We start from the raw sequence: 26,230 nt of genomic DNA on the forward strand, positions 1-26,230 counted from the left end.
CTCCCAATGACTTGGCCTCCACAGCCGCTCGTGGAAACAAATTCCACAGATTTACCACCCTCTGACTAAAGTAATTTCTCCACAGCTCTGTTCTAAATGGACGTCCTTTAATCCTGAAGTTGTGCCCTCTTGTCCTAGACGCCCCTACCATGGGAAATAACTATGTTATATCTAATCTGTTCAGGCCTTTCAACATTTGGAATGTTTCTCCAAGATCCCCCCTCATTCTCCTGAACTCCAGGGAATACAAGGCGTTTAGATGGGGTGTTTTGGTCACCTACATGCAGGAAAGAAGTAAACAAGGTTAAAAGTGTGCAGAAAAAACTTACAAGGATGTTGCCGGGTCTGCATGACTAGAGTTATAAGGAAAGATTGAATAGGTTAGGACTTTATTCCTTAGTATGTAGAAGATTTTGAGGAGCTTTGATAAAAAGTATACAAAATTATGAGGGGTATAGATAGGGTTAATGCAAGAAGGCTTTTTCCACTGATGTTGGGTGGGACTACAATGAGAGGTCATGGGTTAAGGGTGAAAGGTGAAAAGTCTAAGGGGAACATGAGGGGAAACTTCTTCACTCAGAGGGACGTAAGAGAGTGGTATGAGATGTCAGCACAAGGGATGCATGCAATCTGGATTTCAACATTTAAGCGAAGTTTGGATAGGTACATGGATGGTAGGGGTATGGAGGGCTATGGTCCACATGTACGTTGATGGAAGTAGGCAGTTTAAATGCTTTCAGCATAGACTAGATGGACCGAAGGGCCTGTCCTGTGTTGTACTTTTCTCATTTTAAAATCTTTTTTATTGATTATTATTGAGATTAACAAAAAATACATGAAAGTAATCAAGTCAACATGTCAATATACAATGAGGAATTAAATTACCAAATAACTGATTAAAAAAAGCTAAAGAATATATCAATAATAACCAAAAAACGGTGTTAAGAGTATTTTTTTTTGGAAAAAAGAAAGAAGGAAGAGAACCCCTGCTAACTAAAACAAAAGAAAACCCCTGCTAACAAAAAAAACTGAAAAGAGAAAAAAACATTGGGAGCATGACCCCAGAGCTATACGCCATGCAAGCTTCCATAAAAGACAAACATCAATCCGCCAACTCAAATCCATTTACACAAGACTCAGAAGGGGACCATCTTAATTAACTCCAATCAAATGATAGTAGCGGCAAAAGAGCCCCACCTTTTCTCAAAGTCAAATCGAGGATCAAAAGTTCGACTTCTGATTTTCTCCAAACTAAGACATAGCATCACCTGAGAGAACCATTGTATCAAAGTGGGAGCAGAGACATCTTTCCATTTTAATAAAATAGCCCTTCTGGCCAATAATGTAATAAATGCAATTACATGTTGGTCTGATATAGAAATATCATGAATATATTGAGGATTATACCGAACAAACCAATCAATTTATTAGCGCAAACACAAGGAATTCTGCAGATGCTGGAAATTCAAGCAACACACATCAAAGTTGCTGGTGAACGCAGCAGGCCAGGCAGCATCTCTAGGAAGAGGTGCAGTCGACATTTCAGGCCGAGACCCTTCGCCAGGGCTAACTGAAGGAAGAGTTAGTAAGAGATTTGAAAGTTGGAGGGGGAGGGGGAGATCCAAAATGATAGGAGAAGACAGGAGGGGGAAGGATGGAGCCAAGAGCTGGACAAGTGATTGGCAAAGGGGATATGAGAGGATCATGGGACAGGAGGCCCAGGGAGAAAGAAAAGGGGGAGGGGGGAAAATCCAGAGGATCGGCAAGGGGTATAGTCAGAGGGACAGAGGGAGAAAAAGGAGAGAGAGAGAAAGAATGTGTGTATATAAATAAATAACGGATGGGGTACGAGGGGGCTCTGTCCGCCAGAGAAAGCAGGATCTCCCAGTGGCCACACATTTTAATTCCACATCCCATTCCCATTCTGACATGTCTATCCATGGCCTCCTCTACTGTAAAGATGAAGCCACACTCAGGCTGGAGGAACAACACCTTATATTCCATCTGGGTAGCCTCCAACCTGATGGCATGAACATTGACTTCTCTAACTTCCACTAATGCCCCACCTCCCCCTCGTACCCCATCTGTTACTTATTTTTATACACACATTCTTTCTCTTTCTCTCCTTTTTCTCCCTCTGTCCCTCTGACTATACCCCTTGCCGATCCTCTGGATTTTCCCCCCTCCCCCTTTTCCTTCTCCCTGGGCCTCCTGTCCCATGATCCTCTCATATCCCTTTTGCCAATCACCTGTCCAGCTCTTGGCTCCATCCCTCCCCCTCCTGTCTTCTCCTATCATTTTGGATCTCCCCCTTCCCCTTTCAAATCTCTTACTAGCTCTTCCTTCAGTTAGTCCTGACGAAGGGTCTCGGCCTGCAACATCGACTGTACCTCTTCCTAGAGATGCTGCCTGGCCTGCTGTGTTCACCAGCAACTTTGATGTGTGTTGCCTGTCAATTTATTAGGTTGCAAATTAATTTTTAAAGCTTTAGAAATTGTAGAGAAAATAGATTTCCAAAACTGTTTCAATACAGAACACGACCAAAACGTATGTGTCAATATTGCTGTCTCGGTTTTACATCTATCACACTCACTATCAACATTAGGAAACATTTTAGACAGTCTCTCCTTTGTCAAATAGTAATGATGTACAATTTTAAGTTGAATTAAAGAGTGACTGGCACAAATCGAAGAAGAGTTAACCAACTTCAAAATTCGTAACCAATCCGCTGTTATCGAGGTCATGTTACGCTCTCTTTCCCGATCTTGCTTAATCTTAAGTGAAGGGCAATTGTACTGTTGTAACAGTAAATTATAAAATTTCCCAATAAAACCTTTCACTAAAGGGTTCATTTTTAAAATAATGTCTAACAGGTCAGAATCCTGTGTATATGGAAAATTACTTAAATATTCTTGTAAGAAATGTCTGACCTGAAAAATATTGCAAGAAATGTGAGTACGAGAGAGAGTATTTAGTTACTAATTTCTCAAAAGACATCAATCGGCCTTCTTGGAACAGATCCATGAAGGAATAGACTCCTTTATTCCTCCAAAGAAAAAAAGTAGGATCACTTAATGAAGGTTTAAATAAATACTTCTGATAAATTAAACTGAGAAGGTTAAATTTTTTGAGATTAAAAAAATTACAAAACTGGTACCAAATTCGTAACGACTGCTCAATCATAGGATATAAATTTAGATTAGAAATTTTGGCCAGATGTACAGATAAAGAAGCTCCTAATAACGAGGTTAAGTAAAACTGTTTCACAGCTTTCAATTCCTAATCAACCCAAGGTGGTTGTTCATTTTTATCAGCCCAATATAACCAGGAACACATATAACATATAACGTGTCGTACTTTTCTATGACTTTATGATGCTATGTTGGATCAGCATGGTTTCCTTAAGGGGAAATCTTGTCTGGCAAATCTGTTGGGAGTTTTTGAGGAAATAACAGGGAGGATAGACAAAGGAGAGTCAGCAGATATTGTTTACTTGGATTTTCAGAAGGCCTTTGACAAGGTGCTGAACATGAGGCTGCTTAACAAGATAAAAGCCCTCAGTATTTCAGAAAGGATACTAGCGGGGATAGAAGATTGGCTGACTGCCAAGAGGCTAAGTGTGGGGATAAAAGGAACCTGTTCTGGTTGGATGCCAGTAACAAGTAGTGTTCCACAGTGGTTAGAATTGGGACTGCTTCTTTTCACGTTATCTGACAACGATTTGGATGAAGGAATTAATGGATCTGTGGCCACATTTGCAGACGATACGAAGATAAGTGGAGGGACAAGTAATGTTGAGGAAGCAGGGAGTCTGGATTTAGAACAGAGGTGAGATGCCAGATGGTGGTGAATCTGTGGAATTCTCTGCTATGGATGGGTCTAAGAACACTGAAGCTGTCTACAAGAAGGGTCAGAACCGTCTCTATTTCCTGAGGAGACTGAGGTCCTTTAACATCTGCCGGACGATGCTGAGGATGTTCTACGAGTCTGTGGTGGCCAGTGCGATCATGTTTGCTGTTGTGTGCTGGGGCAGCAGGCTGAGGGTGGGAGACACCAACAGAATCAAGAAACTCATTCGTAAGACCAGTGATGTTGTGGGGATGGAACTGGACTGTCTCACGGTGGTGTCTGAAAAGAGGATGCTGTCCAAGTTGCATGCCATCTTGGTCAATGTTTCCCATCCACTACATAATGTACTGGGTGGGCACAGGAGTACATTCAGCCAGAGACTCATTCCACCGAGATGCAGCACAGAGCGTCATAGGAAGTCATTTCTGCCTGTGGCCATCAAACTTTACAACTCCTCCCTTGGAGGGTCAGACACCCCGAGCCAATAGGCAATAGACTTATTTCATAATTTACTGGCATAATTTACGTATTACTATTTAACTATTTATTACTATTTTCTATTACTATTCTATTACTATTTATTATTTCCATGACTATTACTATTTACTAATAGTAATATTACTATTACTATTTCTATTACTATTTATTATTTATGGTGCAACTGTAATGAAAACCAATTTCCCCCGGGATCAATAAAGTATGACTATGACTATGTAAACTTAAAGCAGATGTTGATAGATTCCTGATTAGTCTGGGTGGTAAAGGTTACAGGGAGAAGGTAGGAGAATGGAGTTGAGGTTAATAATCAGCCATGATAGAATGGCAGAGCAGACTCGATGGGCCAAGTGGCCTCATTCTCCTCCTATGTCTTATGGTCTCCTGGTCTATTTGGGCCCATAGGTTCTTGGTAAATCCAGTGAGCAGCTCTTCACTCTTCTCCCTGCAGTATTACAGACCATTTAACATCCGGATCGCTCTGATTGGAGTTGAGGTGTGGACCCAGGACCAAGTCACAGTGGACAGGGATGCCGGGAAAATGCTGACCCGATTCCTTCAGTGGAGAAAGAGTAGCCTGCTCCCCCGGCTGTACAACGACAACGCACAGCTCGTTCTGTGAGTGCTTTACACCATCTCTCTTGTAAACTCCCGTCGTTCTGCAGTAGGTAACTGTGAATCTTTTCACTCATCATCAGAATGTCGACATCTCTGGAAGGACGATATTTAGTGGATACTCTTTAAGAAGGGAGGGAGGCAGAAGAAGGAAATTATACTATCATGGCTGCTTTATTATCCCCTTCTACTACCTTCACCCAGCCTTTGGCAGTCCAGTTAACCTAGATCCCGTTATACTTTGACACCATGGTTACTCTAGAACCCACCAACCTTTGACACCCTGATTGATCTAGAACATATCAACATTTGATACCCTGATCAATTTAGAACCCATCAATCCTTGACACCCTGATTAATCTAGGGTCCGTCAACCTTAGGTGTCCCAATTTAATCGAGAACCCATGTACCTTTGACACCCTGATTAATTTAGAACCCATTGGCCTTTGTACCCAGACTAATCTGGAACCCATCAACTGTGACACTCAGGCTATTCTAGAACCCATCAATCTTTGACACTTTGATCAATCTAGAACCTGATGAATCTAGAACCCATTACCATCACCTTAAATATAACCAATGACTTGGTCTGCTCAGCTTTCTGTGACAATGAATTCATCATCCACTGGGTAAGGAAATTCCTCCTCGCCTCTGTTCTAAATGGACATTCCTCTATTCTGAGGCTGTGTCCTCTGGTCCTATACTCCCCCAATGCAGGAAACATCCTCTCCACATCCACTCTATCTAGGCCTTTCAATATTCAATAGATATCCCCCTTCTAAACTCCAGCAAGTACAGATGTTAGAATCCGTTACTAAGGATGAGGATTTGGAGGCACATAATAATGTAGATCAAAGTCACCATGGTTTCCTTAAGGGAAGATCTTGCCTGACAAGTCTGTTGTAATTTTTTGAAGAACTAACAAGCAGGTTGGAAAAACGGAGAATTGGTGGATGTTGTGTATTCAGATTTTCAGAAGGTCTTTGACCAGGTGCCACACAAGAGGTTGCTTAGCAAGGTAAGATCCCGTGGAATTACAGGAAAGTTTCTAGCATGGATAGTAGGGGAGCTGCAGTAGTGTAGTGGTTAGCATCATACGTTACAGCTCAGGGCATTCTGGACTTTGGAGATCAACTCCGGTGCCATTCTCTACGGAGTCTGTGTACACCCTTCCCATGGAATTAGAGTTTTCCCTAATTTCCTCCCATAGTCCAAAGACGTACCAGCTGGGTTAATTGGTCATTGTAGATTGTCCCGTGATGAGGTCAGAGCTAGCGGGGTTCATCAGTGATCACTGGGCCTGCTCCATGCTGTATCTGAATAAAGAAGTAACATTGGCAGGAGGCAAAGAGTCGGAATAAGTAGGGGCTATTCTGGTTGGCTGCCGCTCTGCAGAGGTCAGTATTGGGAATACCTCTTTTCGTGTTATATGTCAGCGATTTAGATGACAGAATTGATGGCTTTGTTGCCAAGTTTGCAAATGATACGAAGATAGGTGGAGGGGTAGGTAGTGTTGAGGAACATCCATGGAAAAGATCTATCGACGTTTCGGGCTGGAACCCTTCATCAGGACCTTCGTCAGGAAGGGTTCTGGCCTGAAACGTTGAGCTGCCCGACCTGCTGAGCTCCTCCAGCATGTTGTGAGTATTGCTTTGATCCCAGCATCTGCAGATTATTTTGTGTTTAGTGTTGAGGAAGCAGGGAGTCTGCCTGGGACTTTGGGAAAATGGGCAAAGATGTGGCATTTGGAATATGGTGAATGCAGGTGTATTTTCATACACTTTGCCAGCAGGAATACAGGCATAGACGATTTCCTAAACGGGGAGAAAATTGAAAAATCAGAAGTGAAAAGGGACTTGGGAGTCCTTGTGCAGGATTCCCTAAAGGTTAACATGCTGATTGAGTTGGTGGTAAGGAAGGCAATTGCAATGTTAGCAATCGTTTCAAGAGGACGAGAATATAAGAGCAAGTATATGATGCTGAGGCTTTACAGGACATTGGTCAGACAGCACTTGGAGTATTGTGAGCAGTTTTGGGCTTTTATTTGAGTAAAGATGTGCTGGCTTTGGACAGGGTCCAGAGGAGGTTCATGGAATTATTCCGAGAATGAAAGGGATAACGTATGATAAGTGTTTGATGGCTCTGGACCTGTACTCACTGGAGTTCAGAAGAATTAGGGGGATCACATTGAAGCATATCGAAGATCGAAAGAGCTAGATAGAATCAATATGGAGAGGATGTTTCCTCTAGTGAGGGAGTCCAGGACCAGCCTCAAAATATAAGGATGTCTCTTCAGTACAGAGATGAGGAGAAATTTCTTCAGCCAGATAGTGACGAATCTGTGCAATTCATTGCCACAGACTGTTGTGGAGGCCCAGTCATTGGGTCTATTTAGAGCGGAGGTTGATAGGTTCTTGATTAGTAAGGTTATGGAGAGAAGGCAGGAGAATGGGGTTGAGAGGGACGATTGAATGGCAGAGTTGACTCCATGGGAAAGATGGCCTAATTCTACTCCTATGTCCTTTGGTCTTATGTTCATCTTGAGTTGCATTTGAGCAGTTGTTGATGTGTTGTCATTGGAGAGGGTCCAGAGGAGGTTCCTGAGAATGATTCTGGGAATGAAGGGGTTAACATATGAGGAGCATTTGGCAGCTTTGGTCCTGTACTCACTGGAATTTAGAAGAACGCTGGGGGGATCTCATTGAAGCATATCGAAAGTTGACAGGACTAAATAGGGTGGATGTGGAGAGGATGTTTCCTTTGGTTGGGGTACCCAGAACTAGAGGGCACAGCCTCAGAATTGAGGAGCAACCCTTTAGAATGACTTGACTTTATTTATTTCTTACATCCTTTACATACGTGCGGAGTAAAAGTCTTTACATTATGTCTCCATCTAAATGTGCAATGTGCATTCAGAGTAATTTATAATAATTTATAATAAATAGAACAGTTGAAGGAATATACAGTACACTCAGATCAGCGTGAGTTCATCAGTCTGAGGGCCTGGTGGAAGAAGCTGTCCCGGAGCCTGTTGGTCCTGGCTTTTATGCCGTGGTACCGTTTCCCGGATGGTAGCAGCTGGAATAGATTGTGGTTGGGATGACTTGGGTCCCCAATGATCCTATGGGCCCTTTTTACACATCTTTCCTTGTAAATGTCCTTACAGAGGTAAGGAGAAATTTTTTTTAGTCAGAGAGTAGTAAATCTGTGGAATGCTCTGCCACAGACTGCAGTGGAGAACCTATCCATGTGTATATTTAAGGCGGAAGTTGATCATTTCCTGATCGGTCAGGGTATCAAAGGATATGGCGAGAAGGCAGGTGTATGGGGTTGAGAGGGATCCAGGATCAGCCATGATGAAATGGCAGATCGATAGGTGGAATCATGTTCTCAGCTGTGGCGTGATTCTGGGCAAACCCTGGGTGTTCTCACCTGAGACATGGTTCTCATTGAATGCCTTGGGTTCTCACTTGAGGGATGATTCCAGGAGACACATGGGGAATCTCACCCAAAAGGTGATTCTGGGTGATTCCTGGGTATTCTCACCTGAAGTGTGAATGCCAGGCGTTCTCACCAGACGCATGATTCTGGATGAATCCCGAGTTTTCTCAGCTGAAGTGTGGTTCTGTGTGAATCCTGGGCAATCTCACCTCAGGTGCGATTCTGGACAAACCCTGGGCATTCTCACTTCAGACGTGGTTCTGGGTGAATGATGGGCATTCTAACCTGAGGCATGAGTCTGGGTGAAAGCTGGGCATTCTTGCCTGAGGCTTGATTTTGGGCAAACCCTGGGTGTTCTGTCCTGAGACATGATTCTGAGTAAATACCGGGAGTACACACTTGGTACATGAGTCTGGATGAATGCTGGGTGTTCTCACCTGAGGTGTAATTCTGTGTGAATCTTGTGTATTAGCAAGCCACAAACTACACTTCAAGGATGATAAGGGATGATCATTGCCAGGATGTCCTGAATCTTATTACATGTATAATTATTAAAGTTATAAATTAGAAACACTGATGTAGACATTTGTATTTTTGACACCATAAAATGAAGAGCAGGGCAAGGCCACTCTGCCCCTCGAGCCTGCTGTACCCTGGCTGATCCAGCTGTGATTTCAGCACCACTCCTCCTACCCTTCCATACAAATGTCTGTCAGTCTTTGCCTTGATGTTATTAAGCAATTCAAACTTGGCAATCCTTTGAAAGAATTCCAAAGTCTCATGATTTTCCAAGAGAGGAGATTCCTCCTTTTTTTTCTCTGTCTGAAGTGAATGACTGCTCTCTTGTTCAAATACCCCAGCACAACAGCACTGCTCAGAATTTTATGTTTCAGTAAGGTTACCTCTCATTCCTTCAAACTCCAGAGAGTTTCAGCCCAGCTCGGCTCATAATTAACCTCTCTTCATGCACACTGTAGAGCATAGAACACCCAGCACAGTACAGGCCCTTCAGCCCATCATGTTGTGTTGAATTTTTAACTTACTTTAAGATCAATCTAACCCTTCCCTCTCTACTACCTGTGTGCCTACTTAAGCGTCTTTCATCTAGGGACTCACCACGAATGTATCTGCTTCAACACCATCATGGCAGTGTATTCCAAACACACACCTCTCTCTGTGTAAAAACCTACATCTGACCCCCCCCGCCCCCGTTACCACCATCCCTGACAATGTATTCCAAACACACACCACTCTTGGCCAAAGCAAATTGGAAGGAGATGCTGGCAGGGATGACAGCAGAGCAGCGATAGCGTGTGTTTTGAGGGAAAGTGAGAAAGTTGCAGGATAGATGTATTCCAAAAATGAAGAAATGCTCAAATGGCAAAATAGTACAACCATGGCTCACAATGGAAGTCACAGCGAATGTAAAAGCAAAAGAGAGGGCATACAACAAAGCAAAAAATAGCGTGAAGACAGAGGATTGGAAAGCTTTTAAAACCCTACAGAGAGTAACTAAAAGAATCATTGGGAGGGAAAGGAAGAAATTTGAAAGCAAGCTAACAAACAATATCAAAGTGGTTACTAAAACCTTTTTCCATGCATGTAAAAATAACAGAGAGATGAAAATGGATGTAGGACTACTAGAAAATGAGACTGGAGAAGTAATAATGAGGGACAAGGAGATACTGGATGAGCTAAATGAGTATTTTGCAAGACACTAGCAAGGTGCCAGATGTTGAAACAGGTAGGCTGCAGAAGGACTTAGACAGATTAGGAGAATGGGCAAAAAGGTGGCAAATGAAATACGGTGTTGGAAAATGCACGTTCATGCACTTTGGTAGAAGAAATAAATGTGCAAACTATTTTCTAAATGGGGAGAAAATCCAAAAATCTGAGATGCAAAGGGACTTGGGAGTCCTCGTGCAGAACACCCTGAAGGTTAACTTGCAGGTTGAGTCAGTGGTGAGGAAGGCAAATGCCATGTTAGCATTCATTTCAAGAGGTCTAGAATACAAGAGCAGGGATGAGATGCTGAGGCTTTATAAAGCACTGGTGAGGCCTTACCTTGAGAATTGTGAACAGTTCTGGGCTCCTCACCTATGAAAAGATAAGCTGGCTTTGGAAAAGGTTCAGAGTAGGTTCACAAGGATGATTCTGGGAATTAAAGCTTTTTCAGATGAGAAACTTTTGATAGCTCTGGGTCTGTACTCACTGGAATTCAGAAGGATGAGGGGGGACCTTATTGAAATATTTCAAATGTTGAAAGGCCTAGACATGGTAGATGTGGAAAGGATGTTTCCCATGGTGGGGAAGTCCAGGACAAGAGGGCACAGCCTCAGGATAGAGGGCCGTTCATTTAAAACAGAGATGCAGAGAAATTTCTTTGGCCATATGGTGGTGAATTTGTGGAATTTATTACCTCAGGCAGCTGTGGAGGCCAGGTCGTGGGTGTAATTAAGACAGAGCTTGATTGGTTCTTGATTGGACACGGCATCAAAGTGGGGCTGAGGAGGGAAAGAAAAAGGATCAGTCATGATTGAATGGCGGATCAGACTGAAGGACCAAATGGCCTAGTTCTTCTATGTCTCATGGTCTTATCTAAAACTCCTTACTTTTAGACTCCATATACTTTGCACTGAAGACAGACATCCTATAGGTCCTTCCTAGTTAGCTGCTGTACACACAGGCCAGACCCCAGTGCACTACGATCCGCAGATCCCTAGGTCCTGCACCATTTTGTAATCTCCTGTGTTTAAATGCTAATCTGCTCCTTCATTCCTTCTTTCACCATGAGTAGAGTCCTCGAGACATGCAGCACAGAAGCAGGCCGTTCAGCACAACTGGTCCACGCCAGGCAAGGTGTTCCATTTGCCAGTTCTATTCATGTATCTGTGCAAATATGTTACAAAAGTTGTTACTGTACCTGCTCCAAATACTTGCTCTGGCAGCTAATTCCACAGAGGTACACCCTTTGTGGAAAAACTTTGCTTATCAAGAAAGTAGACGAAGGGAACGCTGTGGATGTTGTCTACATGGACTTTAGTAAGGCATTTGACAAGGTCCCACATGGGAAGTTAGTTCAGAAGGTTCTGACACTAGGTATCCATGGAGAGGTTGTAAACTGGATTTGAAATTGGCTGTGTGGGAGATGACAGAGAGTGGTAGTGGATGATTGCTTCTCAGACTGGAGGCCTGTGACTAGTGGTGTGCCTCAGGGATCTGTGCTGGGACCATTGTTGTTTGTTGTCTATATCAATGATCTAGATGAAAATGTGGTAAATTGGATCAGCAAGTTTGCCGATGACACTAAGATTGGAGGCGTTGTGGACAGCGAGGAAGGCTTTCAAAGCTTGCAGAGGGATCTGGACCAACTGGAAAAATGGGCCAGACAATGGCAGATGGAATTTAATGCAGACAAAGGATAAATCAAGGTAGGACATACACAGTAAATGGTAGGGCACCGAGGAGTGCGGAGGAACAAAGGGATCTGGGAGTTCAGATACATAATTCCCTGAAAGTGGTGTCACAAGGTGGACAGGGTTGTAAAGAAGGCTTTTGGCATCCTGGCATTCATAAATCAAAGTATTGAGTATAGGAGTTGGGATGTTACGGGGAGGTTGTATAAGACATTGGTGAGGCCAAATTTGGAGTATTGTGTGCAGTTCTGGTCACCTAACTATAAGAAGGATATCAGTAAGATTGAAAGAGTGCAGAGAAGATTTACTAGGATGTTGCCGGGTCTTCAGGAGTTGAGTTACAGGGAAAGATTGAACAGGTTAGGACTTTATTCTTTGGAGCGTAGAAGAATAAGGGGAGATTTGATAAAGGTTTACAAAATTATGAGGGGTATAGACGGAGTAAATGTGAGTAGGCTCTTTTCACTTTGATTAGGAGAGATAAATACGAGAGGACATGGCTTTAGGGTGAAAGGGGAAAGGTTTAGTCATAGTCATACTTTATTGATCCCGGGGGAAATTGGTTTTCGTTACAGTTGCACTATAAATAATAAATAGTAATAGAACCATAAATAGTTAAATAGTAATATATAAATTATGCTAGTAAATTATGAAATAAGTCCAGGACCAGCCTATTGGCTCAGGGTATCTGACCCTCCAAGGGAGGAGTTGTAAAGTTTAATGGCCACAGGCAGGAATGACTTCCTATGACACTCTGTGTTGCATCTCAGTGGAATGAGTCTCTGGCTGAATGTACTCCTGTGCCCACCCAGTACATTATGTAGTGGATGGGAAACATTGACCAAGATGACATGCAACTTAGACAGCATCCTCTTTTCAGACACCACCGTCAGAGAGTCCAGTTCCATCCCCACAACATCACTGGCCTTACAAATGAGTTTGTTGATTCTGTTGGTGTCTGCTACCCTCAGCCTGCTGCCCCAGCACACAACAGCAAACATGATAGCACTGGCCACCACAGACTCGTAGAACATCCTCAGCATCGTCCGGCAGATGTTAAAGGACCTCAGTCTCCTCAGGAAGTAGGGACGGCTCTGACCCTTCTTGTAGACAGCCTCAGTGTTTTTTGACCAGTCCAGTTTATTGTCAATTCATACCCCCAGGTATTTGTAATCCTCCACCATGTCCACACTGACCCCCTGGATGGAAACAGGGGTCACCGGTACCTTAGCTCTCCTCAGGTCTACCACCAGCTCCTTAGTCTTTTTCACATTAAGCTGCAGATAATTCAGCTCACACCATGTGACAAAGTTTCCTACCATAGCCCTGTACTCAGCCTCATCTCCCTTGCTGATGTATCCAACTATGGCAGAGTCACCTGAAAACTTCTGAAGATGACAAGACTCTGTGCAGTAGTTGAAGTCTGAGGTGTAAATGGTGAAGAGAAAGGGAGACAAGACAGCCCCCTGTGGAGCCCCAGAGCTGCTGATCACTCTGTCGGACACACAGTGTTGCAAGCACACGTACTGTGGTCTGCCAGTCAGGTAATCAAGAATCCATGACACCAGGGAAGCATCCACCTGCATTGCTGTCAGCTTCTCCCCCAGTAGAGCAGGGCAGATGGTGTTGAACGCACGGGAGAAGTCAAAAAACATGACCCTCACAGTGCTCGCTGGCTTGTCCAGGTGGGCGTAGACACGGTTCGGCAGGTAGATGATGGCATCCTCAACTCCTAGTCGGGGCTGGTAGGCGAACTGGAGGGGATCTAAGTGTGGCCTGACCATAGGCCGGAGCAGCTCCAGAACAAGTCTCTCCAGGGTCTTCATGATGTGGGAGGTCAATGCCACCGGTCTGTAGTCATTGAGGCCGCTGGGGCGCGGCGTCTTCAGCACAGGGACGAGGCAGGACGTCTTCCACAGTACAGGAACCCTCCGGAGCCTCAGGCTCAGGTTGAATACATGGCGAAGTACTCCACATAGCTGAGGGGAACAGGCTTTGAGCACCCTGGTACTGACACCATCTGGTCCTACAGCCTTGCTTGGGTTGAAACGTTTCAGCTGTCTTCTTACCTGTTCAGCTGTGAAGGCCACCATGGTGGTTTCATGTGGGAAAGGGATATAGTCATGAGAGCAGAGTGGGGGACTGTGAGGAGGGGTAGGAGGGGAGAGTGGAATATGTGTTGGTTGGGGGTCAACAACAGATGGCTCATGTGGGGGATGGGCAGGGGCCACAATGTCAAGTCTGTTAAAGAACAGGTTAAGTTCATTGGCCCTGTCCACACTGCCTTCTGCTCCTTTATTCCTAGTTTGCCAGAACCCAGTGATGGTCCTCATCCCCCTCCAGACCTCTCTCATGTTGTTCTGCTGGAGTTTCCACTCAGTTTAGGGGGAACTTCTTCACTCAGAGTGGTGGGAGTGTGGAACGAGCTGCCATCTGACATGGTAAATGCGGGCTCACTCTTAAGTTTTAAGAATAAATTGGATAGATACATGGATGGGAGAGGTCTGGAGGGTTATGGACTGTATACAGGTCAGTGGGACTAGCAGAATAACATTTCAGCACAGACTGGAAGGGCCAAATGGCCTGTTTTCTGTGCTGTAGTGTTCTATGGTTCTATGATCCTCCCTTCCAAGACTACGCCCATCTTTTCCATGCTGAGGGAACCATCTATCCATAAGATTTCGGAGTAGAATGCTACTAAAGTGCATAACCGTACACCTCCCAACAACGTATTCCATCCGCCATGCCCTCGCCCATTTTCCTAATCTAAGTCCTTCTGTCGTCTCTCTACTTCCACAACTCCAACTACAGTGCCTATAAAAGTTATTCACCCCCCCCCCCACCCCCGGAAGTTTTCATTTTTATTGTTTTCCAGCATTGAATCACAGTGGATTTAATTTGGCATTTTTTGACACTGATCAATAGAAAAAGATATTTTGTGTCAAAGTGAAAACAGATCTCTACAAGGTGATCTAAATTAATTACAAACATAAAATACAAAATAATTGATTGCATAATATGACACACCAAATCACCTCTGGTGCAGCCAATTGGTTTTAGAAGTCACATAATTAGTTATTAGTTAAATAGAGATCACCTGTGTGCAGTCAAGGTGATTCAATTGATTGTGGTAATAATACCCCTGTATCTGGAAGGTCCAATTGCCGGTGAGTCAGTATCCTGGTAAAAACTACCTAGGAAGACAAAAAAAACATTCTAAACAGCTCTGTGAAAAGATTATTGAAAAGCACAACTCAGGAGATGGATACAGGAAAATTTTCAAGTCACTGAAAATCCCTTGGACAGTTAAGTCAATCATCAAGAAATGGAAAGAAGATGGCACAGCTATAAATCTGCCTCGAGCTGTCCATCCTCAACTGAGTGACCGTGCAAGAAGGGGACTAGTGAAGGAAGCCACTAAGAGAACTATGACAATCTGGAGGAGTTACAAGCTTCAGTGGCTGAGATGGGAGAGACTGCGCATACAACAACTGCTACCCAGGTGCTTCACCTGTCGCAGCTTTGCGGGTGAGTGTCAAAGAGAAAGTCACTGTTGAAAATTCACATGAAATCTCATTGAGAGTTTGCCAGAAGGGATGTGGGAGACTCTGAGGTCAGCTGGAAGATGGTTCTATGGTCTGATTAAACCAAAATTGAGCTTTTTTGGCCATCAGACTAAATGCTGTTTTGGTGTAAGCTAAATGCTGCACATCATCAAAGACACACCATCCCCACCGTGAAGCACGGTGGTGGCTACATCATGCTGTGGGGATGCTTCACTGCAGCAGGCCCTGGAAGGCTTGTGAAGGTAGAGGGTAAAATGAATGCAGCAAAATACAGGGAAATCCTGCAGGAAAACCTGATGCAGTCTGCAAGAGAACTGCAACTTGGGAGAAGATGTGTTTTCTGACAAGACAATGACCTCAAGCATAAAGCCAAAGCTACACAGGAATGGGTTAAAACAACAAAGTTAATGTCCTGCAATCCGATCTCAGTGCAAGTGAGAATTTGTGGCTGGCCTTGAAAAGGGTTATTCAGTCATGATCCCCACGCAATCTGACAGATCTTGAACAGTTTTGTAAAGAAGAATGGGGAAAATTGAAGTGTCCAGATGTGCAAAGCTGATAGAGACATCTCAGGTCAATGTCATACAGGCTCTAGATGAACTGAGTGATGTAATCAACAGGCACGAAACCGCACATCCTGATGCCGTCCCCATCATTTTGGGGGATGTTAACCAGACCAGCTTGAAAAAAATCACTAAATAATTACCATCAACAAATCATCTGTAGAACCAGAGAGAACAACACACTGGAGCACTGTTACACCACTGTCAATAGTTCTCATCGTGCTATCCCACACCGTCACTTCAGGAAGTCTGATCACCTGGCTATACTTCTCCCTGCGTGTAGGCAGAGACTAAAGGTTGCAGCACAGTAGTGAGGACCGAAGAGGTATGGACAAGGGAGCCATAGCAGCTTTTACAGGACTGCTTTCTATCAGTGGACTGGACTGTGCTCAGGGAGTCACCTTCGAGCCTGGGTGAGTAGGCCGCAGCTGTTACTGACTTCATTGAAACCCGTGTGGATGAGTGTGTGCCTACAAAGACTTACTGTTCATTCCCAAACCAAAATCTGTAAGTGAATTAGGAGGTATGTAGTCTGCTGAGGGCTAGATCTGTGGTATTATAAGTCTGGTGATCCACGTCTGTATAAGAAAGCCAGTTATGACTTGGGCTAAAGCCAGGGCTATTTCAAGAGTGAAGAAATAATTCTGGGAGAGCTTGGAGGCAACATCAGATGTACATCAACTCTGGCAGGGTTTGCAGGACATTTACTTCCTACAAAGTGAAACCCAACATCATGAATGGCAGTGATGTTTCACTGCCAGACGAGCCCAATGTCTTTTATGCTTTTTGATTTTGTCCACCTTTTACATTGCAACTCATCCTGTTGACTACAATTTTGCCCTATCAACAGCCTCTCCTCACTACACAGTGCTTCTGTTTATAAACCAGCAACCTCACCTTTAGCACTGTCATTCATCTTTCCTGTGACTCTCCCTGTATTGAAATATACACAGCTCAGGACCCTAGTCACACCATGCTCAACCTTTTTAAAAAAGGAGGGAGAGAGAAACTGGGGAATTATAGACCGGTTAGCCAAACGTCGGTGGTGGGGAAACTGCTGGAGTCAGTTATCAAAGATGTGATAACAGCACATTTGGAAAGCAGTGAAATCATCGGACAAAGTCAGCATGGATTTGTGAAAGGAAAATGATGTCTGACGAATCTCATAGAATTTTTTGAGGGTGTAACTAGTAGAGTGGATAGGGGAGAACCAGTGGATGTGGTATATTTGGATTTTCAAAAGGCTTTTGACAAGGTCCCACACAGGAGATTAGTGTGTAAACTTAAAGCACACGGTATTGGGGGTAAGGTATTGATGTGGATGGAGAATTGGTTAGCAGACAGGAAGCAAAGAGTGGGAATAAACGGGACCTTTTCAGAATGGCGGGTGGTGACTAGTGGGGTACCGCAAGGCTCAGTGCTGGGACCCTAGTTGTTTACAATATATATTAATGACTTGGATGAGGGAATTAAATGCAGCATCTCCAAGTTTGCGGATGACACGAAGCTGGGTGGCAGTGTTAGCTGTGAGGAGGATGCAGGGTGACTTGGATAGGTTGGGTGAGTGGGCAAATTCCTGGCAGATGCAATTTAATGTGGATAAATGTGAGGTTATCCACTTTGGTGGCAAAAATAGGAAAACAGATTATTATCTGAATGGTGGCCGATTAGGAAAAGGGGAGGTGCAACGAGACCTGGGTGTCATTATACACCAGTCATTGAAAGTGGGCATGCAGGTACAGCAGGCGGTGAAAAAGGCAAATGGTATGCTGGCATTTATAGCGAGAGGATTCGAGTACAGGAGCAGGGAGGTACTACTGCAGTTGTACAAGGCCTTGGTGAGACCACATCTGGAGTATTGTGTGCAGTTTTGGTCCCCTAATCTGAGGAAAGACATCCTTGCCATAGAGGGAGTACAAAGAAGATTCACCAGATTGATTCCTGTGATGGCAGGACTTTCATATGAAGAAAGACTGGATGAACTGGGCTTGCACTCGTTGGAATTTAGAAGATTGAGGGGGGATCTGATTGAAACGTATAAAATCCTAAAGGGATTGGACAGGCTAGATGCAGGAAGATTGTTCGCGATGTTGGGGAAGTCCAGAACGAGGGGTCACAGTTTGAGGATAAAGGGGAAGCCTTTTAGGACCGAGATTAGGAAAAACTTCTTCACACAGAGAGTGGTGAATCTGTGGAATTCTCTGCCACAGGAAACAGTTGAGACCAGTTCATTGGCTATATTTAAGAGGGAGTTAGATATGGCCCTTGTGGCTATGGGGATCAGGGAGTATGGAGGGAAGGCTGGGGCGGTGTTCTGAGTTGGATGATCAGCCATGATCATAATAAATGGCGGTGCAGGCTTGAAGGGCCGAATGGCCTACTCCTGCACCTATTTTCTATGTTTCTATGTTTTGATTCCTGACTTTGTCTGAGGTCTTACCAACATCTCTCTCCACTAACTGTTGTGACATGTTGGTTCCCATCCCCCTGTAACTCCAGGGATAGGCAATAAATGGTGGCTTACCTGGCAATGCCCACATCCCGTAAATGAATAAAAACTAAATGAAATTTGTAAAATTAGTCAGCTCTATCATGGGTACCAGCCTCCACAATATACGAGGCATCTTCAAGGAAGTCAGCATCCTTCATTAAGGGTCCCCTCCACCCAGGACAAGCCCTCTTCTCACTGCTGCCATCAGGGAGGAGGTACAGAAGCTGGAAGACACACACTCAGTGATTCAGGAACAGCTTCTTCCCCTCTGCCACCCGATTTCTGAATAGACATTGAACGGTGAACACTACCTCACTTTTTAAAAATTTGTAGTACTTTGAACTAGTTATTTTAACTTAACTATAGTAGACATATATTTAATGTAACTCAGTTTTTTCCCTCTATATTTAATTATCATGTATTCCGTTGTACTGCTGCTGTAAAGTTAACAAATTTCACCATATATGCTGGCGATACGGTTTCTGATTCTGATTCCAAAACCTCTACGTTTGCTTCAGCCGTCTCTTTCAGAACCCTGGGGTATACAACGTCTGGTCCAGGGGACTTATCTACCTTCAGACCTTTCGGTTTCCCAAGAACCTTCTCTTTAGTTATGGTAACTTCACACACTTCATGACCCCTGACACCTGTAAATTCCACCATACTGCTCGTGTCTTCCACAGTGAAGACTGATACAAAATACTTATTCAGTTCCTCTGCCAGACTCCCATCATGGTCTTTTTACCTTTACAATTCCTTAGCTCTATAACAATGGTTCAACACTTTCTGACCCCTATGTCATCTCTTTCTAATGATTTGATTTAATTTTTTACCAACAGAACAATGCTGCCCCCTCTGCCTTCCTGTCTGTCTTTTTAATATAATGTGTATCCTTGAATATTAAACTCCCAGCTATAATCTTCTTTCAGCCACGATTCAGTGATGCCTACAACATCGTACCTGCCAATCTGCAACTGTGCTACAAGTTCATCGACATTATTCCATGCACTGGGTGCATTCAAATACCACACCTTCAGTCCTGTATTCACCCTTTCTGATCTTGTCCACCTTTTACATTGCAATTCATCTTGTTGACTACAATTTTGCCCTTTCAACAGCCTCTCCTCATTGCATATGGCCTCTGTTTGTAAAGCAGCTAACTGATTTTCAGCACCATCATCCTCTTTTCCTACGATACTAATTTCATTGAAATACACGCAGCTCAGGACACAAGTCGCACCATGCTCAGACTTTTGATTCCTAACTTTGTCTGAGGTCTTACCAACATCTCTCTCCACTAACTGTTCTGGCACTCTGGTTCGCATCCCCCTGTAACTCTAGTTTAAACCCCAGCATGCAACATTAACAGACCTTCTCACCATGATATTAGTCCCCCTCCGGTTCAGGTGCAAACCGTCCCTTCTGTACAGGATCCAACTCCCCTGGAAGAGAGCCTAATGATCGAAAAACCTTATACCCTCCTTCCTACACCAACTCCTTAGCCATGTGTTAAACTGTAGAATCTTCCTAGCCCTGGCCTCACTAGCATATGGTACGGGTAGAAATCCTGAGATCACAGCCCTGGGGGTCCTGCCCTTTAACTTAGCACCAACTCCTTGAACTCCTCCCTTAGAACCTCATCACTCACCCTACCCCTGTCATTGGTGTCTGTGACTGCTCACCCTCCCACTTAAGAATGCTGAGGATACCATTCCCGGAATCTCATTCCCGTCCACAGGACCTCTTGTCTGTTCCTCTATCTAATGAATCCTCTATCATCTCCTGATTGCCTCTTCTCTCCCCCTGCCTTCCCTTCTGAGTCACAGAGGCAGACAGCGCCAGCGACCTGACCATCCCGCCCCCCCGCCCCCCAACAGTATCCAGAGTGATATACCTGTTGTTGAGGACGATGGCCCTAGGGTTCTCTATACTGGCTCCTAACCCCTTTTTCCTTCGTGAATGTTACCCATTTTCCATTGTCCTACACCTTGGGTGTAACTACCTGTCTGTATGTCCAATCTATCACCCCCTCAGCCTCCAGAATTCATCCAGTTCCAGCTCCAACTCCTTAACGTGGAGTGTTGGAAGCTGCAGCTGGATGCACTTCTCGCAGTTGTAGTTGTCAGGGACACTGCAGGTCTCCCTGCCTTCCCACATCCCACAAGAGGAGCATTCTACGATCCTGCCAGGCATCCCTACTGTCCTCACTGAGCAGATAGAAAGAAGGGAAGGAAAATAAAACTTATCCTTCAGCCTTTCTGAAACCTCGAAGAGCTAAAGCCTCATGATCATCACACTGACTCTGCTCACTCAAACGATGGCTGCTGCGTTTGCCCCTGCCTTCCTTTAATTTGTTCTTGCGAATCAATCCCAAACACCAATTGGCTGCTGGTTAAAGGTCTTTATTCCCTTTTCTACTTGGGCAGTCTACTTGGATGAAATCCCCTCCTCTCAAAACTGGATTGGTTGCTGGTCAAAACTCGTTTTCACAGGTGCCCCGGAGGGGTTCACAGAGTACGCCTTAGAACAGGCCGGGGATAATCCTCTTAACTCTGAGCATTCTGGCATGTCCATCTGTCTTATTGTTGCTTTCCCTCTTCCAGAGGTGGAATTTTCAATGGGGGCACAGCTGGACTGGCGTCTTTTGGCTCCATTTGTTCAACAAGTCATTCTGGAGGAGTAAACCTGGTAAGTTCACGTTCTTCCTGTTTTTCCAGTTCCTGGCGTCCCAGCTCTCACCACCCATTCCCATTTCCCCTGTTCCTGGGATCTCAGTGCACTCTCCTTGGTCAACTGGTGACTACCCAACCCCATTTCCTCAGTTCCTGGGGTCCTAGAGCACTCTCCTTGGTCAACTAGTGACCACCCATCCCCCTTTCCTCACTTCCTGGGGTGCCAACATACTCTCCTTGATCAACTTGGTGACCATCCATCACCCATCCCCGTTTCCTCAGTTCCTGGGATCCCAGCATACTCTTCTTGGAAATCTGGTGAACACCCATTCCTGTTTCACTAATTCCTGGGGTCACAGCATACTCTCCTTGATCAACTGGTGACCACCCATCCCGGTTTCTCCAATTCCTGGGGTCCCAGCATACTCTGCTTGGTCAACTGGTGATCATCCATCGCCGTTTCCCAAGTTTCTGGGGTCCCAGTGTACTCTTCTCGGTAAATTGATTATCACTATTCCCTCTTTCTTCCATTTCCCAGGAGCTTAATGCATTTTCCTTGGTCAGCTAGTGACCACCCATTCTCTGGTTCCTGATGTCCCATTGAGAAGGTGCAAGTTTTTTTTTTTTTTACACAGAGCACAGAGGCTGCCCGGTTTGGTGCTGGAAGTTGGTTTGATAGTGGTGTTGAGAAGCTGTCAGACAGACACATGAACAGTATGGACTGGGGAATATGGACATTGTGCAGGGAGAAGGGACTTACTTTAATTGTACATTGCAGTCAGCATAGATACTTTATACTTTATTGTCACCAAACATTTGGTGCTAGAACATACAGTCATCACAACGATATTTGATTCTGCACTTCGCACTCCCTGGATTACAAATATTAAATGTTAAAAATTAGTAAATATTAAACAATTAAATTATAAATCATAAATAGAAAATAGAAAAATGGAAAGTGAGGTAGTGCAAAAAAAACTGAGAGGCAGGTCTGGATATTTGGAGGGTACGGCCCAGATCGGGGTCAGGATCCATTCAGCAGTCTTATCACAGTTGGAAAGAAGCTGTTCCCAAATTTGGCCGTACGAGTCTTCAAGCTCCTGAACCTTTTCCCGGAGGGAAGAGGGACGAAAAGTCTGTTGGCTGGGTGGGTCATGTCCTTGATTATCCTGGCAGCACTGCTCCGACAGCGTGCGGTGTAAAGTGATTCCACGGACGGAAGATTGGTTTGTGTGATACTGTGGGCCAAATGGCCTGTTCCTGTTCTATATTCTAACTGGAATGAAAGGGAAATGGATCATGTGCAGGTAGAAATGATCAGTTTAATTTAGTGAAGCGTTCAGGATGAACATTGTGGACCCAAGGGCCTGGCTGAGTTGTTTTGCTTTATGTTCTTACTGGATACAGGAAATGAGAGGGAGGGGAGATCAGTGGTAGTTCCTGAGCTAATTATTGAGTTGTCGGGACTGTAATGTGACCAGGCTGAGGTGCTGTTCCCCAAACATGCACTGAGCTTCATCAGAACCACACTAGAGTCAACAGGCACACAGGCAGAGTGGGAAGGAGAATTGGTGATCAGCAGCTGGAGGTTCAGCTCACTGGTGAAGACTGAGTGGAAGGAGTCTGCGTAACTCACAATCTGGAGAAATAGAAATGGTTTGCCCTTCACCAAAATGAATAAATCTCTCAACCGCGTCTGTTCTATGTGTCACTGATCTGTGTGCATCCTATGTACTTTCACCAGACCGTGATAGCAGATACGCTGGGGGGAGGGGGTCTTCGCTGTCAGTGGGAGCAACCAACTGTGAAGCTGTTCAGTTAGTTCTCCAGTTTACACAGTTCATTAATTTAACTGGTTTACTGTTAAGTTTACTGTTTATTTAACAGGTTTATACAGTTACACAGTTGATTTGGTGTCTGTGACATGAGGGGATGATTTTAGGCAGGGGTCCCCAACCTTTTTTGAACCACGGACCGGTTTAATATTGACAATATTCTTGCGGACCGGCAAGAAGGGTTAAACTCACCTCAACATGTCTCTTACAGTTTCGGCTGCCAACTTTCTCACTCCCAAATAAGGGTAGCAGTCAAATCCCAAGAAACTTTACCCCAGGAAAGACTACCATGACCACGAAGCCTTGTGCGCGTGTGATGTGCGTATGCGTGACGTGCGCGTGTGATGTGCGCATGCGTGGTGCTGATTCCCCCCCCAATCAGTTTTGCCTTTGTCTTCCAGACTATACTGTACATACATTATTTCTACTTTATATAGGCTGTGTATTTATCATATCATTCCTGCTTTTACTATATGTTAGTGTTATTTTCGGTTTTATGTGTTATTTGGTGTGATTTGTTAGGTTATTTTTTGGGTCTGGGAATGCTCAAAAATTTTTCCCATATAAATTAATGGTAATTGCTTCTTCGCTTCACTTCACTTTGGCATGAAAGGATTCATAGGAACGCTGTACCTTCACGGGGGAAATATGGGACAAACCAATTTAGCCCAATATACCAGGTGTCCCAGATAATATGGGGCAGTTGGCAACCCCATGTTCAAGTTCAACAGTGCGTGACAGGGAATGAGGAAAGGTGCAGCTGACTCATATCGTTTCCTCACGGCCCGGCAGCACATGCTTTGCGGCCTGGTACCGGTCCGTGGCCTGGTGGTTGGGGACCGCTGATTCTAGGGATGTACTTGAGATGTTGTTTCTGTTTCCCCCCACCAGGACATTCACTCAAACGTCCTGGCAGTTTCGGCTACCATTTCTCATGAGCTTGGACACAATCTAGGAATCTCTCATGACACAAAGGAACGGAAATGCCAGTGCCCGGGTGAGAGTGCTGGCTGCATCATGGAAGAAGCTGTGGGGTAAGAAGAATCTGGCACGTTGACATGAGCATATTTTAGCGGCCAAGGGAATGAGGGATTATTGGCTTGGCCCAGCGAGTGGACCGTGTGCAGACTGGTCACACCACAGCCTGGTATGGAAACACAGACGTCCAGGAATGGAACAAGCTACAGAAGGTAGTGGGTATACAGTTCTGTGCCAAAGTCAGGCACATATACTCAGCCAGGTTGCCTAACACGTTTGCATGGTACCGCAGTCCTTGTATGTACAACACTATACTGCTGCCGTTTTTAAAAAAAAAAAAAAAAATAATTTCATGATATATGTGACTGATGATAAAACTGATTCCGATATGGGTCTCTGCTGAGGACTGAGAGTGGGAAGGGGGCAGGGAGAGTGGAATCATGGTTGGGAAAAGGGGAAGGAAGAGGGGAGGGTGTGAGAAGCTCCAGAGGCACATTCTGTAGTGATAATAGACCAATTGTTTGGAATCAAATGACCTTGCTTAGTGTCTCAGGGCTGGGTGTGTCTACACCCACGCCATCCCCCCCCCCCACCACCCCTGGCACTCCTTCTCTTCCACCTGTCAGCCCCAATCTCCTGCCTTCTCTCTGTATCCCTTTACGTTCTGACCCATCGAGAATCCATCAGCCTCTGCCTTAAATATATCTAAAGACTTGATGTCCACAGTTGCCTGTGGCAAAGAATTCCACAGATTCACCATTCCTTGGCTAAAAAAATCCCTCCTCATCTCCATTCCAGAAGGATGCCATTCTATTCTGAGGCTTGATCTCTGGTCTCCCACCATCAGAAACGTCCTCTCCACATCCACTTCGTGCACCACTCGACAGGTTTCAATGATGTCACCCCTCATTCTTCTGAATTCTGTTGAATACAGGCCCAGAGTCATCAAATGGTCTTCATATGACAAACTATTCAATCCTGGAATCATTTTTGTGAACCTTCTTTGAACCATCTCCAGCTTCAGTATATCCTTTATAGGATAAGGGGCCCAAAAATACTCTCAATACTCATGTGAGGCCTCACCAATACTTTATAAAGTCTCTTGTTTTTGTATTCTAGTTGTCTTGAAATGATTGCTAATATCACATTTGTCTTCCTCACCACAGACTCTACCTGCAAATGAACCGTTAGGAAATCCTGCACAAGGACTCCCAAGGCCCCTTGTGCCTCAGTTTTTTGTATTTTCTCTCCAGTTGGAAAATGGACAACCCTTTCATTTCTTCTAACAAAGTGGAATACCACAACTTCTCAACATTGTATTCCATCTGCCATTTCTTTGCTCATTCTCTTTATTTATCTGAGTCATTCTGTAGTCTCTCTACTTCCTCAAAACTACCTGCCCCTCCACCTATCTTCATATCGTCTTCAAACTGAGCAATGATGCCATCAATGCCGTTATCCAAAACATTGACATATAACATGAAAACAACTGGTCCCCACACAGACCCCAGTGGATCACCACTAGTCAATGGCAGCCAACCAGAAAAGGCTCCCTTTATTACAACTCTTTGCCTCCTGCCAATCAGCCGCTGCTTTATCCATGCTAGAATCTTTCTTGTAATACCATGGGCTCATAGCGTGTTCAATTGCCTCTTGTATGTCACCTTGTCAAAGGCCTTCTGAAAATCCAAGTACATGACATCATCTGATTCTCCTTTATCTGCTTGTTATTTCTTCAAAGAATTCCAACAGATTTGTCAGGCAAGATTTTCCTTTGAAGGAAGCCATGCTGACTGCAACCTGTTTTATCATGGGCCTTCGAGTTCCCTGACATCTCATCCTTAATAATCGAATCCAACAGCTTCCCAACCACTGAGGTCAGACTAACTGGCCGATAGTTTCCTTTCTTCTGCCTCTCCCCCTTCTTGAAGAGTGGAGTGACATTTGCAAATTTTCAGTCTTCCAGAACCATTCCAGAATCTGGTGATTCTTGAATGGACATTACTAATGCCTCCGTGATTTCTTCAGCCACCTCTTTCAGAACCCTGGGGTGTGCACCATCTGGTCCAGGTGACTTACCTACCTTCAGACTTTTCAGTTTCCCAAGAGCCTTCACTCAGGTAATGGTAACTTCGCGCACGTCATGCCCCCAGACACCTGGAACTTCCACCGTACTGCTCGTTTCTTCCACATTAAAGACTGATGCAAAATACTTATTCAGTTCATCTGCTATTTCATTGTCCCTCATTACTATCTCTCCAGCATCATTTTCCAGTAATCCAATATCCACTCTCACCTCTCTCTTATAC

The 26,230-nt window shown here is 44.5% G+C and overlaps 1 protein-coding gene across 5 annotated transcripts in view; it reads left to right on the forward strand.

Moving 5' to 3' along the window:
• The window catches only part of LOC140196911 (disintegrin and metalloproteinase domain-containing protein 12-like), a 212,993-nt gene that overhangs the window by 124,152 nt on the left and 62,611 nt on the right, over window positions 1-26,230 (forward strand). For all 5 annotated transcript variants that reach the window (XM_072256841.1, XM_072256844.1, XM_072256843.1 and 2 more), the window contains exons 9-11: window positions 4,796-4,962; window positions 21,040-21,124; window positions 23,835-23,977. In XM_072256841.1, coding sequence (XP_072112942.1) covers window positions 4,796-4,962; window positions 21,040-21,124; window positions 23,835-23,977 — 395 coding nt within the window. The remainder of the gene's footprint in view (window positions 1-4,795; window positions 4,963-21,039; window positions 21,125-23,834; window positions 23,978-26,230) is intronic.

Source organism: Mobula birostris, chromosome 4 (assembly GCF_030028105.1).
Source record: "Mobula birostris isolate sMobBir1 chromosome 4, sMobBir1.hap1, whole genome shotgun sequence".
Taxonomy (NCBI): domain Eukaryota; kingdom Metazoa; phylum Chordata; class Chondrichthyes; order Myliobatiformes; family Myliobatidae; genus Mobula; species Mobula birostris.